This window comes from Schistocerca serialis, chromosome 4 (genome assembly GCF_023864345.2).
Source record: "Schistocerca serialis cubense isolate TAMUIC-IGC-003099 chromosome 4, iqSchSeri2.2, whole genome shotgun sequence".
Classification (NCBI taxonomy): Eukaryota; Metazoa; Arthropoda; class Insecta; order Orthoptera; family Acrididae; genus Schistocerca; species Schistocerca serialis.
In genome coordinates this window covers 18,815,937-18,830,234 of record NC_064641.1, presented here as the reverse complement: position 1 = coordinate 18,830,234, position 14,298 = coordinate 18,815,937, and the positions used below count along the sequence as shown (strand labels likewise).

At 42.0% G+C, this 14,298-nt stretch overlaps 1 protein-coding gene across 2 annotated transcripts in view; it reads right to left on the bottom strand.

Moving 5' to 3' along the window:
* The window catches only part of LOC126473532 (protein FAM135A), a 572,632-nt gene that overhangs the window by 223,986 nt on the left and 334,348 nt on the right, over positions 1 to 14,298 (bottom strand). For both annotated transcript variants that reach the window (XM_050100643.1, XM_050100644.1), the window contains exons 3-4: positions 2,639 to 2,718; positions 2,353 to 2,496 (exon numbers count right to left, since the gene is read on the bottom strand). In XM_050100643.1, the coding sequence (XP_049956600.1) occupies positions 2,353 to 2,496; positions 2,639 to 2,718 (224 nt within the window). The remainder of the gene's footprint in view (positions 1 to 2,352; positions 2,497 to 2,638; positions 2,719 to 14,298) is intronic.

Here is a 14,298-nt window from a genome sequence, read left to right as displayed (position 1 = left end):
GGTTTAACTTTAGAAGATTCTATCTCTTTCCTTCTCCTTTCCGTCCCTTACTTCTCTCTGTACTTCCAGCACTAATCCTCATCTTCAATCTTGTGCACTAAATGACTATTTTATCTTCTTTGTCTTTGATTATTGAAATGCCTTTGCTTTTACAGTTAGCATGTTATTTGTCTCTCTTTACATGAGGTTCTGAACAATTCCCTCTATTTCATATTGTAGATTTCTTCTCCCTTTCCTTTTGGTCTCTGATAATTAAATCCAGATGAAAGTAGCAAATTCATCCTCAACTGAGTTCCAATCAGAGCTTAATTCTGGATGGAACAAGCTAGTACTAGAGATTTAAAACAGTATTCGTGTATTAAATTGCAACACAACAATAATCTGCACCAGTGAACGCATCTGTTGTTTATATTAAATCTTGTGTTTTTTTTTTTTTTTTTGTTTTAACTATACAAAACTATGTTTTAAAAACCTGAATTTGAGAATAGTATTTTGCAAAAAAATGATCTCTCTTGGTAAGTTTTATTACAAGTTTCCAAAATTGAAAACTGATTTTGATGACTGGTGGTGGTGGTTGTATGGTTGAAGAGATATGTTATAGCACCCAAAATTTTAGAAATTAATCACTAGTCCCACTAGTATCAATGATGTGCTATAGGTAAAAGACATTTTCTCACCAACGTAAAATACACTGCCAGAAAAAAAAAAAAAATTATTGCACCTGGAAAGACAATGATGATTTTGATTCGATTACTGCATATGCTTCCTGGGAGATAGTATACATACTGATAAAGCTTCAACATTGCCTGTCAACAGATAGCCTATTGGCATATCTACCAGAGTGCAATCTGTGTCTACCCTATAAGAGGGAATGTTCACAGCCGGAAGGTTCAATGTCGTGCAAACGTGTGAAGCAAGCTGGCAATCGTGCCATGGAGATGCACTCGTGCTTCCTAAGGAGACAAATGAGTCTCAATTTTATCATTGATAAAATATATGCTGAAGTAATAAATTAAAATTTGAACCAAGGCCATTACTTGAAGGAGACAGGGGATCTGGGTTCAAGTCCCAGCCTCGGCACAAATTTTAATTAATTGCTTCAGCTTCTACCCTTTCCGCAGATGCAGGTGTCAGTGGTCATGTGAACATCCTCACATCCGTACATGAGGTTCTGGTCATCTGTGCTGCACAGACGCCCGCCAGGATTGTCTTATTGTAAGGGAAGTACTGGGGATCATACAGCTAGCACAGCACAGATGGCAGGGCTTGTGAGCACATACGTGTACATACGAACTGTTGTGAACTGGTTATTAGCAATCTGACTATGGGCGCACACACCTCTAGCCAGTCTTCCACCGACACGGCAGCATTGACATGCACGACACGACTGGTGCCATCAGAGGACCACTTGTAATACGGGATGGCTTGCCATGGTCTTCAGCAATGAAGCAGATTCTGCACGCATGCAAGTGATCGTCATTTGCAAGTACAACGTAGGCCTGATGAGCACTGGCTCAGAGTGTGTTCGTCCAAGAAAACTGGCCCCATCCCAGTCCTTATGGGACGGGGAGTGATAAGTTACGACTCTCACTCACCTTTGGTGTCCCATTCCAGGAACACCAACAGTGCTTGGTATGTGCAGAATGGTGTTGGACCCTTTCTTTTACAGTCTGGCAACAGGAAGGTGATGGGTTGCTCCAACAGGTAAATGCTCGTCCACACACTGCCCGGGAAACTATATGTGCTCTGCAAGATGTGCAGCAACTTTCCTGGCCAGCACAATCTCTACGACTTGTCTCCTATTGAGCAAGTGTGGGATGTGATGGACAAGAAGTAACTCGTGCAACTTGTCAACAGAACACTGCGAACAGGTCTAGCAAGTGTGGCATAACTTACCCCAGAACAGTGTTTGCCATCTGTATGACTGACTTGATGCTAGAGTCAGCACCTACATTGCCACCCGTGAAGGTTACACCACATATTAATACGAGAGTTTCAGCGTAGGTCAATACTTGGTACCTACGATCCATTTATGCTACTGATCTGTAAGAATCATCATTTCACATACTTCATATGCACTGCTGCCACAAAAAATCTTGAATGAACAGGAAACCTCTAAGAGGGTGCATTAATTTTTCCTTCCAGCAGTGTATATGACAGTGCTGTCCTTATTTTTACATTACTATAATATCTGTGTGTGTGTGTGTGTGTGTGTGTGTGTGTGTGTGTGTGTGTGTGTGTGTGTAGGGGGGGGGGAGGGGGGAGTAGTACATGCGGGTGTATACGAACACCCATGTTACACCATCAGTTATCTCACTGTTAAAGTGAGATCTCTTATTATCTATGAGATACCTGCCTTATGGCTGTCAACAAGGATGTGAGCACGAAACATGATGACATCGTCCAGCAGCACTTCTTCATTGCGGTACAAGATCTGGAAGGTCTTGCTCACTCCTGCTCCATTGACCACACATGCTGGGAACACCAGTTCACTTCCTGACAGACGAAGTCATCAGTGCAACCACAAACAGAAAAGAGGAGCCAAAAACTAATCATTTCATCTCATTAAGTTTTATGGATTTGTAACCACACATTAAACCTAAATAAAACAGACAATGATATTATGTGGTAAACTCACGTTGGTTTCGTGGAAGATTCACTTCTACTTTGACTGGTAATTTTGGTGAAACCCGCAATGCTGTTCTGATCTGGTAGAACCTGAAACGAGATACAGTAAAAAACTTACTCTCTAAAGAATTATAGGTGAAATGATAAGAATTTAAATATCATGCAGCTTAAGGAACCACACTGAAAGAAATTTTAAAAAGAAGTATTGTACTATCAATTTTAACACACTGCCAATCTTCAGATTACCCAATTATAAGAATGACATGGATATCAGTTGGAGAATTTAATACAGTTTCTAGCAAACAACTATAATGATAAAAACTACTGAAATTCATGCCATCTGTCAATGATTTATTATTAATACTTAAACAATTTTCGGGTATCAGTATGTGATCACTTCGCTCTTCAAATAAATCTTTTATAGTGGGATCATTAAAAGCCTTTTTTTCTGTGACATGTTTCTACATCTACATCTACATCTACATCTACATTTATACTCCGCAAGCCACCCAACGGTGTGTGGCGGAGGGCACTTTACGTGCCACTGTCATTACCTCCCTTTCCTGTTCCAGTCGCGTATGGTTCGCGGGAAGAACGACTGTCTGAAAGCCTCCGTGCGTGCTCTAATCTCTCTAATTTTACATTCGTGATCTCCTCGGGAGGTATAAGTAGGGGGAAGCAATATATTCGATACCTCATCCAGAAACGCACCCTCTCGAAATCTGGCGAGCAAGCTACACCGCGATGCAGAGCGCCTCTCTTGCAGAGTCTGCCACTTGAGTTTATTAAACATCTCCGTAACGCTATCACGGTTACCAAATAACCCTGTGACGAAACGCGCCGCTCTTCTTTGGATCTTCTCTATCTCCTCCGTCAGACCGATCTGGTACGGATCCCACACTGATGAGCAATACTCAAGTATAGGTCGAACGAGTGTTTTGTAAGCCACCTCCTTTGTTGATGGACTACATTTTCTAAGCACTCTCCCAATGAATCTCAACCTGGTACCCGCCTTACCAACAATTAATTTTATATGATCATTCCACTTCAAATCGTTCCGCACGCATACTCCCAGATATTTTACAGAAGTAACTGCTACCAGTGTTTGTTCCGCTATCATATAGTCATACAATAAAGGATCCTTCTTTCTATGTATTCGCAATACATTACATTTGTCTATGTTAAGGGTCAGCTGCCACTCCCCACACCAAGTGCCCATCCGCCGCAGATCCTCCTGCATTTCGCTACAATTTTCTAATGCTGAAACTTCTCTGTATACTACAGCATCATCCGCGAAAAGCCTCATGGAACTTCCGACACTATCTACTAGGTCTCTGTTAATATAATCATTGGGTACCATAAATAAAATTAAAACATGTAAAAAGTGACGCAAGCTACATAGATTGGCAATAATTAATTATGGCTTAATTTGTTATGGTGTTTAAAATTAACAAAATACGACAATGATCAGTGCTTATAATATTCTGCACAATCACAAACTTACAGGTTTTGGGTTTCCTAGTTATTACAGCAAGACAAAACAGTCACATAATCCTCAAGTAGGCCCTACTTCATTCTGGCAATTCGATCATTCTGTGAATGTGTTCATTTATCTAGAGTATTTCTACATTTTCTCGTAAATCTCATTTGGAACTTAAGAGGGATTGCCAAGTTACCTAACTGAAGTTTGGAGAATCAAGATGATTATCAGTTGGTTTCATCTGCTCTTGGTGGCATTTGTTCGGCATACTACTCGGAAAACTGCAATGTTGACAGCACAGGAAAAGCATTCAAACAAGAGGAACACTTCATTCTATACCTTAGGAAATTGTGATTCTTCCCCAGTCGAGAGTGAAGCAGTTAACTATACTGGGGCAGATATGGCCACTGAATTTGCTGTTGGCTGTAGTTGTGACATGGCAATTTGGAACTATTCCATCTGATATGACTTCAACTTCTGTTTTCTTTTTCCCTTTGCTTTTTTCTCAAACTGTACGTTTTCTAAATAAGGTACCATACTTATGGGATGTATTCGACTGATCCAAAATGCTAATTAACTGTTTCCAACTAAAATTCGTTACTCAAGGCAACATTTTTATGTGCTGAATGTAATGCTGCGCTTAGTTGTACTGGGAATCCAGATAACTAGAAGTTATGCATAAGAGAAAATTCTAGTTTATCATATAAGAAAAACCTTGTGAGCTAATGTGTATTTCTGGGCATAGCGACACAACCAGTTATAAAAACTGGTAGTTCAACTTTAAAGTGACATATTTCAAATCCTGTGAAACTAATTAATTTAAGCGATGAATATTAATATTCAATTTCAGAAATGGTTACATCTTCCATACAGGGCGCTGACCTTCCAAAATTTCTGTGGATTCATATCAATGGCAGAATGCAGTAGACCCTATACGTTTTCTGCGGAGTCTCGATTTTTTTTTTAATTAATACGTTTCATTTATACTCCTTTACGAAAACTGCCTGTGTCATTAAGATCTGTGCTGTGATAAAGTTAAATATATTGGTACTATATGCATACGATGAGCTGCCGTAGCTCAGTCGATAACACAGCTGACTTAAAAGCAACAGAAATGAGATCAAACTAGAGTTCAAACTTTTCAATTTATGTGCTGAGATACAGGATGGCACATTGGTACCTTGTTTCGTAGTTGCCAGAGCAGTCAAGGGCGAACGGTGAAGTGTACATTTTTCATGAACTCTGAAACGTTCAATTGCTTTTTGCCACTGAGATGATCCATTTCAGACACATGCATTATACGACTCCCTGTCTGCAGTAGTAGTAGTAGTTGCCGACGGAAGCACTATACTGGAATCAAAAGCGCATTTACACACACTACAGAATGCTTCGTCTAAATTTTTGTCGTAATAAATCCAAAGGAAGGTGTTTTTCTATCCTTCATGGTATGATCTGCCTGATGGTTTCTTGACACTGCTTGCTTGATGCACTACAGAAAACGACAGAAGACATATTCTCGAGTTCCTTATTTTTTGGCTGAACATGCTTTTCACTGTTGTCGGTGTTAGTAAAAATCCACCTGTGGTGACGACGACAAATTTATGTCGAATCTTTTCGAATCCGAAAGTATGTATAGAAGCAAAACTCAACATTACGTTTCATATCTCCACACGCATCCAGTAAAGGAGCAACTTTTGAAAACTGCGAAAATCTTTGCCCAGCGACGAGCTTTTGCTTCGCGCATCCCATCAGTAGACCTTTTTCTTTATGCTACCTATTAATGCGGAACACCTTTCAGTCTATAATATAGGGTCCCGCGTCCTTCAAAGCCATTATCGCAAAAAACAAAAAGAGAACAGTCCAAGTCACGTGAAAACAATTTCACTGAAGCCTGAAACCACACCGCTGCTATGTTTAACAAAAAATAGCTATTGAGGTAGGCTGTAACAGTCAGCTTCCTTGTATCTCAGATTATTCCTTATAATTGCTCAATATTGGCAAGCAGGGGATTTAAAACAATTGTTGAAGAATGTAGTGGGCGTATTGTAGCGTGTCACTTTTAAGGAAACAAGAAAGCAAACCGAAAAGACATGATTCCATTCTAACTTCCATTTTGGTGTTTTAATAGTTCATTACTTTTTGATAAAGGCATGCGAGAAAACTTAAAGCTTTAAGTTTTAATTTGCCATGAATTTTCATACGAACAAGCTCACACTCCGCTGCAGAGTAAAAATTTCATTCTGGAAACATACCGCAGGCTGTGGCTAAGCCGTCTCAGCATACTCTTTCTGCTGGTTCTGCAAGGTCTCCAGGAGAGTTTGTGTGAAGTTTGGAAGGTAGGAGACGATATACTGGACCAACTGAAGCTGTGAGGACGGTTCGTGAGTCGTGCTTGGGTAAGCTCAGATGGTTAGAGCACTTGCCCGCGAAAGGCAAAGGTCCCGAGCTCGAACCTCGGTCCGGTACACAGTTTTAATGTGCCGTGAAGTTGCTTTTGTCACACTAGGCGCGCCCCTCAAGATTAGGTATGTGGGTTCTCGTGCTTCGGCGCACTCAAGTAGTCGGCGCGTATGCTTCCGTTTCAGATTTTGCCTCAGCGCTTGTCAAATTACGAATTCTACCGTTATACTTTTGTAGAACTAAATTTTATGCGCAGGACAACATACTTCATCAATTGATTAAGTGGTAGTAAATGGGATTTTTGCGTAATTTACCGAAATTTCCAATATGGCATTTGTATATGCGATTTCAGTCTTTCTCGTCGTATTCCACTGATGAATTCTTCGCCAGAAGATGATGGGTACGAAACTCATTGAAACGTTGCGACAAGACGACGCCACCACTCAGCTGATAACCCGAGAAGAATTCATTAATGGCATTTGCATTCTACAATTACCTTTTTTTTAAAAAAAAAACACAATTTTTATCAATAGGCCCTCCTTGTAACTCACTTCCTGAATGGCAAAACGTAACCTACCAATTTTTCCGAATGATTATGCAGTTTCTCAAATAAGTACATTAAAATAAGTATATTCACACGCTAATTGTCAGTACAATCGGCAATCTCCGTCCAGTCCCGCTCGAGCTATAAACAAACATGGAAAACTGCCTATTGGCTTCTGTCTCAGGTTCTTCGGCCGACGTTCATCTAGTCATTTTTATGACGTTTCGCCAGCACGAGTGGCTGGCATTGTCAAAGCTTCACCCTCCATTGCCGGTGGTAAACTGGAGCCGAGCTCGCGGCCGCAGACTATACGAGGTGCATTCAAGTTCAAAGGCCTCCGATTTTTTTTCTCCGGACTGGAAAGAGATAGAAACATGCGCATTGTTTTAAAATGAGGCCGCATTCATTGTCAATACGTCCCAGAGATGGCAGCACCGTACGGTAGATGGAATTTTACCGCCAGCGGCGAGAATGAGAACTGTTTTAAATACTTAAAATGGCGACGTTTTCCTTACTTGAAGAGCGTGCAATCATTCGTTTTCTGAATTTGCGTGGTGTGAAACCAATTGAAATTCATCGACCACATGGCTGCCCGTGTGGCATGTTGCCAAGCAATGTTGACGCGCAACGACAGCATGAATGGGACTTATTTTCGTCGGTTGTGACAATGGATGAGATGTGGATGCCATTTTTCAATCCAGAAACAAAGTGCCAGTCAACTCAATGAAAGCACACAGATTCACCGCCACCAAAAAAATTTCAGGTAACCGCCAGTGCTGAAAAAATGATGGCGTCCATGTTCTGGGACAGCGAGGGTGTAATCCTTACCCATTGCAATCCAAAGGGCACTACGGTAACAGGTGCATCCTACAAAAATGTTTTGAAGAACAAATTCCTTCCCGCACTGCAACAAAAACGTCCGCTGTTTCACCAAGACAACGCACCCGCACATCGAGCTAACGTTACGCAACAGTTTCTTCGTGATAACAACTTTGAAGTGATTCCTCATGCTCCCTACTCACCTGACCTGGCTCCTAGTGACTTTTGGCTTTTACCAACAACGAAAGACACTCTCTGTGGCCGCACATTCACCAGCCATGCTGCTATTGCCTCCTCAGCGATTTTCCAGTGGTCAAAACAGACTCCTAAAGAAGCCTTCGCCGCTGCCATGGAATCATGGCGTCAGCATTGTGAAAAATGTGTACATCTTCAGGGCCATTACGTCGAGAAGTAACGCCAGTTTCATCGATTTCGGGTGAGTAGTTAATTAGAAAAAAAATCGGAGGCCTTAGAACTTGAATGCACCTCGTATGTACCTGGCGCACCAACGTCCGAGGGCTTCTCCGCGGTCATTTCTGGTGCGGTTCTCCTCTTGCTACCTGCGACGGTCGTTCACTGCAGTACGGGAAGCCAGGATCCGTTTACCTTAAGGTTTTCCTCTTTCTTGTTGAAACTGTTCGCGTGTTTTTGTATTTCTACAGCTTCTCTGAACAAGCACGTGTGATAGTGCTTCTCTACAGCCAGAACTTCCGTGTCGGCGAATTTTATTACGTGGTCGGTCTCATTCAGTGCGTGCTCTGCCACGGCCGATTTCTCCACCTGCCCCAACCTGCAATGTCGCTTATGCTCTTTGATCCTGATGTTAATTGATCGTCCAGTCATTCCGACAAACTTTTCCGCATGTGCATGGTATACGGTATATTCCCGACATTGCAAGTGGATCTCTTTTCTCCTCCGCCGAGTTTGTCAACAAGTGGCCACGAAAGCCTTAACAATTTTGTGAAACATGGAAAACACATGCATTATTGTCTGTGAAAATACGGGTATCGGTATAACCAAAAACTCAGGTAATTTCGAAAGCTAACAGCTTACAAGTGGTTTCTTAGTTCAAGTTTGTAATGTTTTGACTGAACGTGTTTGATGGTTGGTAAGACATTGGAACCAACATTGTCATTTTGAATGGTCGATTGTTGATAGTAGTAAATTTCAATGAGGACTGTGCTGCGTGAAATATTGCTGTGTATTCTTTCTTCTGTAGATTACTGCAAGGCAGTAGTGTACGTGAACTGTAACGTTTTGTGTAAATATGAACTGCACGCTCCGTGACACACTTATTACTTTCTTTAGTGACTTAAGATTCTACAGCTGACACTGATTCTTGGACAGTGTTTTACTAACTTGTCATGCAATGGCTTTACACATTATTTGACAAGATTCTTCTCTTCCAGGAGAACAGGAAGAAACAAGTTCCATGGGTGAAAGAAGTGCATTAGGATCTAGAAAAATGCGGGACCACGGCAGAAGAAATTGCGAACACACACATCTTAAGGAAAAATGTTGAGGAGGTGAAGGATGTTTTCGAGCAGAAAACGAGGAAGAACAGAGTATTCTCGGCAGAAGAATGTGCACGATTGAGCCTACGGATGGAGTACTGGCGAAAGAGGAAGGAAGAGAACTTCAGAAAGTGGGGGAAGTTGTGTAAACGTAACCCATACATGGCTGTAACGAAAATAAACAAATAACAATAATCTGCTCAAAACGGTGTGATAAGGCCTAAAAACTGGAATGGAATTCTAACTCTTCGAAGATTAGTCACCGAGAACAAGGTTGCAGCGAAGAGAACGGCTCAACCTCAGTGTCTTGAACGTTATTTAAGTATTTCACTCTTAGTTTAATGCGTTGTGGCTGGGGAAAGCCGATAACCAGGGTCGTGATGCTTATGCATCAGTTACTAAGCGATTGAAGATGTGATTTTTTACTCCCCACCCAGCTCTAATACCCGATCGCCGTCGTGATAAATGGTGTGAACACACTGTCCCGGTTTCCAAATGTTACCAGTAATGTCGACTATGAAGATACACAGCGCGAGTTATCTGAAGTTAAGGCTTGTATTTTCCTAAACAGTCAAGATGTTGCAATTCTCTTTTCACTAGAATGAACTGTAAGAACATGCTCTCAAAATGGCGAATAGTCTCTTGTCATAGTAATCTTTATTAGACAGATAATGGTTACAACTTTGGTCTTTTTTTTCAAAACGAGGACATGTTGTAGTAATTTCTGCTACTAGAATCTTAGATCTAACGGCGTTCCTCATGTTACTCCGACAGATATTTTTGGAGAAATTACTGCATTTGGAATGTAGGATTCCTCTGTTTTGAACATCAAACTGATTGCTGTCTTGTGCAGAAGTTCGTGATTTCATACGGAAATATGACGCGGCGGATAAGGAAAAGCACTTTCGTGAAGGGGGCAGGGGAAATGCAGCCATGTATTCACTAATGCAATTTGAAATTTGCGTCACAATTCGCTGCAGCAGGCTCGAGCGACCCGACATCCGAGCATGAGAATCCCGTACGGTACGGCGATCTTCTGCATACGACAGCGATCAGTTTGATGTTCAAAACAGAGTAATCCTTATTTATAAATATGATTTCTCTGAAACTACCAGTCGGATTTCGAAGAGAAGTGCCTTTATTTTCTCTCTTTCAGGTCTATGACGCTAGCAGCGGAAATTACGGTTGTTATGGTCTTCATTTCGCAGACTGGTTTTATGCAACTCTTCACTCTAATCTATCCTGTTGAAGTTTCTTTATCTCTGCATAACTATTGCACTTCTGCAACCAATATCGATTTTAAACTGCTTACTGCAGGCAAACTTGATTTCCATTCACCGCTTTACAATGCTTACCGCCCCGACCCCTTCCACACATTCACTTCCCTCTATTGCGAAGTCTGCTATCCATTTATGCATCTGAATGTGTCTTATTAACCTATTCCTTCTTTTCGTCAAGTTTTGTTTTATAAATTTCCTTCTTTCCCGATTAGATTCAGCACGTCCTTGTAGAATCTCCAGTATTTTCCTGTACCTCCACGTTTCCAAACCTTCTACTCTCTGTTTGTCTTAAGTGTTTATCGTCCACGTATCAAACAAATACCTTCACAAAAGTCTTCCCAACACTTCAATACGTTCACATCGAATATAAATTTGTGTGTCTGAGAAGCGCTTTCATGCTATTGTCACTCTGCACTTTACACCTTCTCTGCTTCGGCCATCGTCAAATTTTTGCTGCTGAAATAGCAAAAATAATATACTTCATTTAGCGTTTATTTTCTAGTATAATTCCCTCAGCATTTAACTATACTTCAGTTCATTATCTATTTTTTACTTTTATTGATTATCCCCATATAGCCTCTTATCTAAACCAGAACCCATTCCGTTTAACTGCTATTCCAACATGTCAGCCCGCCTCTGATTGAGGTCTGCCGACAAAATTCGAATTCAGAGTTTTAATTTCTTCTCCTTGAACGTGAATTCCCTTTCTACATTCCGGGGGCTATAACCATGTCTCATTCCTTTTCAACCATTGCTTCCTATCATGCCTTTCAACTCATACAACTGCGGTCTGATCTATAAAAGTTGTCGATAACTATTCGCTACCTGTATTTTTTTTCTTGTTACCTCCGGAATTACAAAGAGCAGAAATTGCTATACTTCCCTTTGAAATAACGAAGTTGATACGGAAAGCTCTACAATTAATATTGCTACGACAAGAGACTACACGTCATTTTTGAGAATTTTCTTAGAATTCACGTGAAGGATAGGAGAATTGCGATATCTTAAACAGATATGGAAGCGTACGTGACTCACAACGCATAGCACATTAGTACACTACTGGCCATTAAAACTGCTACACCAAGAAGAAATACAGATGACAAACGGGTATTCATTGGTCAAATATATTATACTGGAACTGACATGTGATTACATTTTCACGCAATTTGGGTGCATAGATCCTGAGAAATCAGTACCCAGAACAACCACCTCCGGCCGTAATAACGGCCTTGATACGCCTGGGCATTGAGTCAAACAGAGCTTGGATGGCGTGTACGGCTACAGCTGTCCATGCAGCTTCAACACGATACCACAGTTCATCAAGACTAGTGACTGGGGTATTGTGATGAGCCACTTGCTCGGCCACCATTGACCAGACGTTTTCAATTGGTAAGAGATCTGGAGAATGTACCGGACAGGGCAGCAGTCGAACATTTTCTGTATCCAGAAAGGCCCGTACAGGACCTGGAACATGCGGTCGTGCATTATCCTGCTGAAATGTAGGGTTTAGGGTTCGAATGAAGGCTAGAGCCACAGGTCGTAACACATCTGAAATGTAACGTCCATCGTTCGAAGTGCCGTCAATGCGAACAACAGGTGACCGAGACGTGGAACCAATGGTATCCTATACCATCACGCCGGGTGATACGCCAGTATGGCAATGACGAATACACGCTTCCAATGTGCGTTCACCGCGATGTCGCCGAACACGGATGCGACCATCGTGATGCTGTAAACAGAACCTGGATTCATCCCAAAAAATGACGTTTTGCCATTCGTGCACCCAGGTTCGTCGTCGAATACACCATCGCGGGCGCTCCTGTCTGTGATGCAGCGTCAAGGGTAATCGCACCCATGGTCTCAGAGATGATAGTCCGTGCTGCTGCAAACGTCGTCGAACTGTTCGTGCAGATGGTTGTTGTCTTGCAAACGTCCCCATCTGTTGACTCCGGGATCGAGACGTGGCTACACGATCCGTTACAGCCATGCGGATAAGATGCCTGTCATCTCGACTGCTAGTGATACGAGGCCGTTGGGATCCAGCACGGCGTTCCGTATTACCCTCCTGAACCCACCGATTCCATATTCTGCTAACAGTCATTGGATCTCGATCAACGCGAGCAGCAATGTTGCGATACGATAAACCGCAATCGCGATAGGCTACAATCCGACCATCATAGTCGGAAACGTGATGGTACGCATTTCTCCTCCTTGCACGAGGCATCACAACAAAGTTTCACCAGGCAACGCCGGTCAACTGCTGTTTGCGTATGAGAAATCGTTGGAAACTTTCGTCATGTCAGCACGTAGGTGGTGTCGCCACCGGCGCCAACCTTGTGTGAATGCTCTGAAAAGCTAATCATTTGCATATCACAGTATCTTCTTCCCGTCGGTTAAATTTCGCGTCTGTAGCACGTCATCTTCGTGGTGTAGCAATTTTAATGGCCAGTAGTGTAATATGCGACTATTCTCTAGGAAGCAAAAACTAGTTTTGTTTTCACTGATCCCTAATAATGAAAAAAAGGGGAATTGTATTACTTGGTAGGGTACATGGCTTTGGCGACAGGAAAGCACACGACTGATACGATTTGCGTAGTAGCCACGACACGAGGTGTGTCGTTTACATGCGTGTGACGCTGGCAGCTCAACACCCGAGAGACGCGTTCGCCCTTAATAAGATCTCAAGTTTTGTTTCTTGCACGAAAACCTAGCCTCCCTAAGCTCCAATATACTTGAATTCGCCCCCACAGGGCAATCTGAGGCCGGTCTTTGCGCGTTGGACGACGAAGAGGTTGGCAGAAATAGCCGTGCGCTCTACTGCCAGTACCAACAATACTGACGGCCACACGTGCATTCTCGGCCACAGTGCAATCCACGAATGAAGATGCAACAGCTAGGAACATCTTTCAGAGGTGAACAGAGATCGTCTTATAATTTGTTCAACGAATATAATAGCACATAAATTAATTCGCGTTTCACAATGATAAGCTATACAAACAATAGCTCTGCTTTTTTTTTATATCATCAGGTGACTAAAAAAATTTCAATTGTTCATTACAAATTACTCTTGTTGTTAGATACAGTTCCCTTTTGTGGTTACAAGATATTTTTATTCCTTTAGTTGCAGATTGTTGTTCACTCTATGTATACAGACGAGAAGAACTGTCTTGTCACACTTCCCTGGGGCACTGCTGACGACACCCTTGTCTCTGATGAACATTCGCCGTACAGAGCAACGTACAATTTCTTATGTTCCTTATTCTTTTGGACTACAGTGCCATTCCCTACAAAAATCATGTTGCACAATTGCAGCTTAACTGCACCTGTTGATTTGCTATCGACTAAGCGCACATTGGGTAATGAAAGAGTCAGCTAGTTAGGAGCCCCATCTATGTAGGCTCTCAGAGGTTGGTACACCAGGGAGTCCTCTCCCGGCAGCCATATGAATCGGCAACTTTCAGTTAGCGCCAAGTTTCCGGTGCGTTAAGTAGAAATTCATCCCACGCTTCTGCCTCTATTCATTTGGAAGATTGCCCGATGAATATTTACGAAACACCTGGTAGTTTTGGAACTACATCAGCACACAGCCATGGTCGGTCATAGTGCATTTTGTTTGGAACATTCCATCGCCTT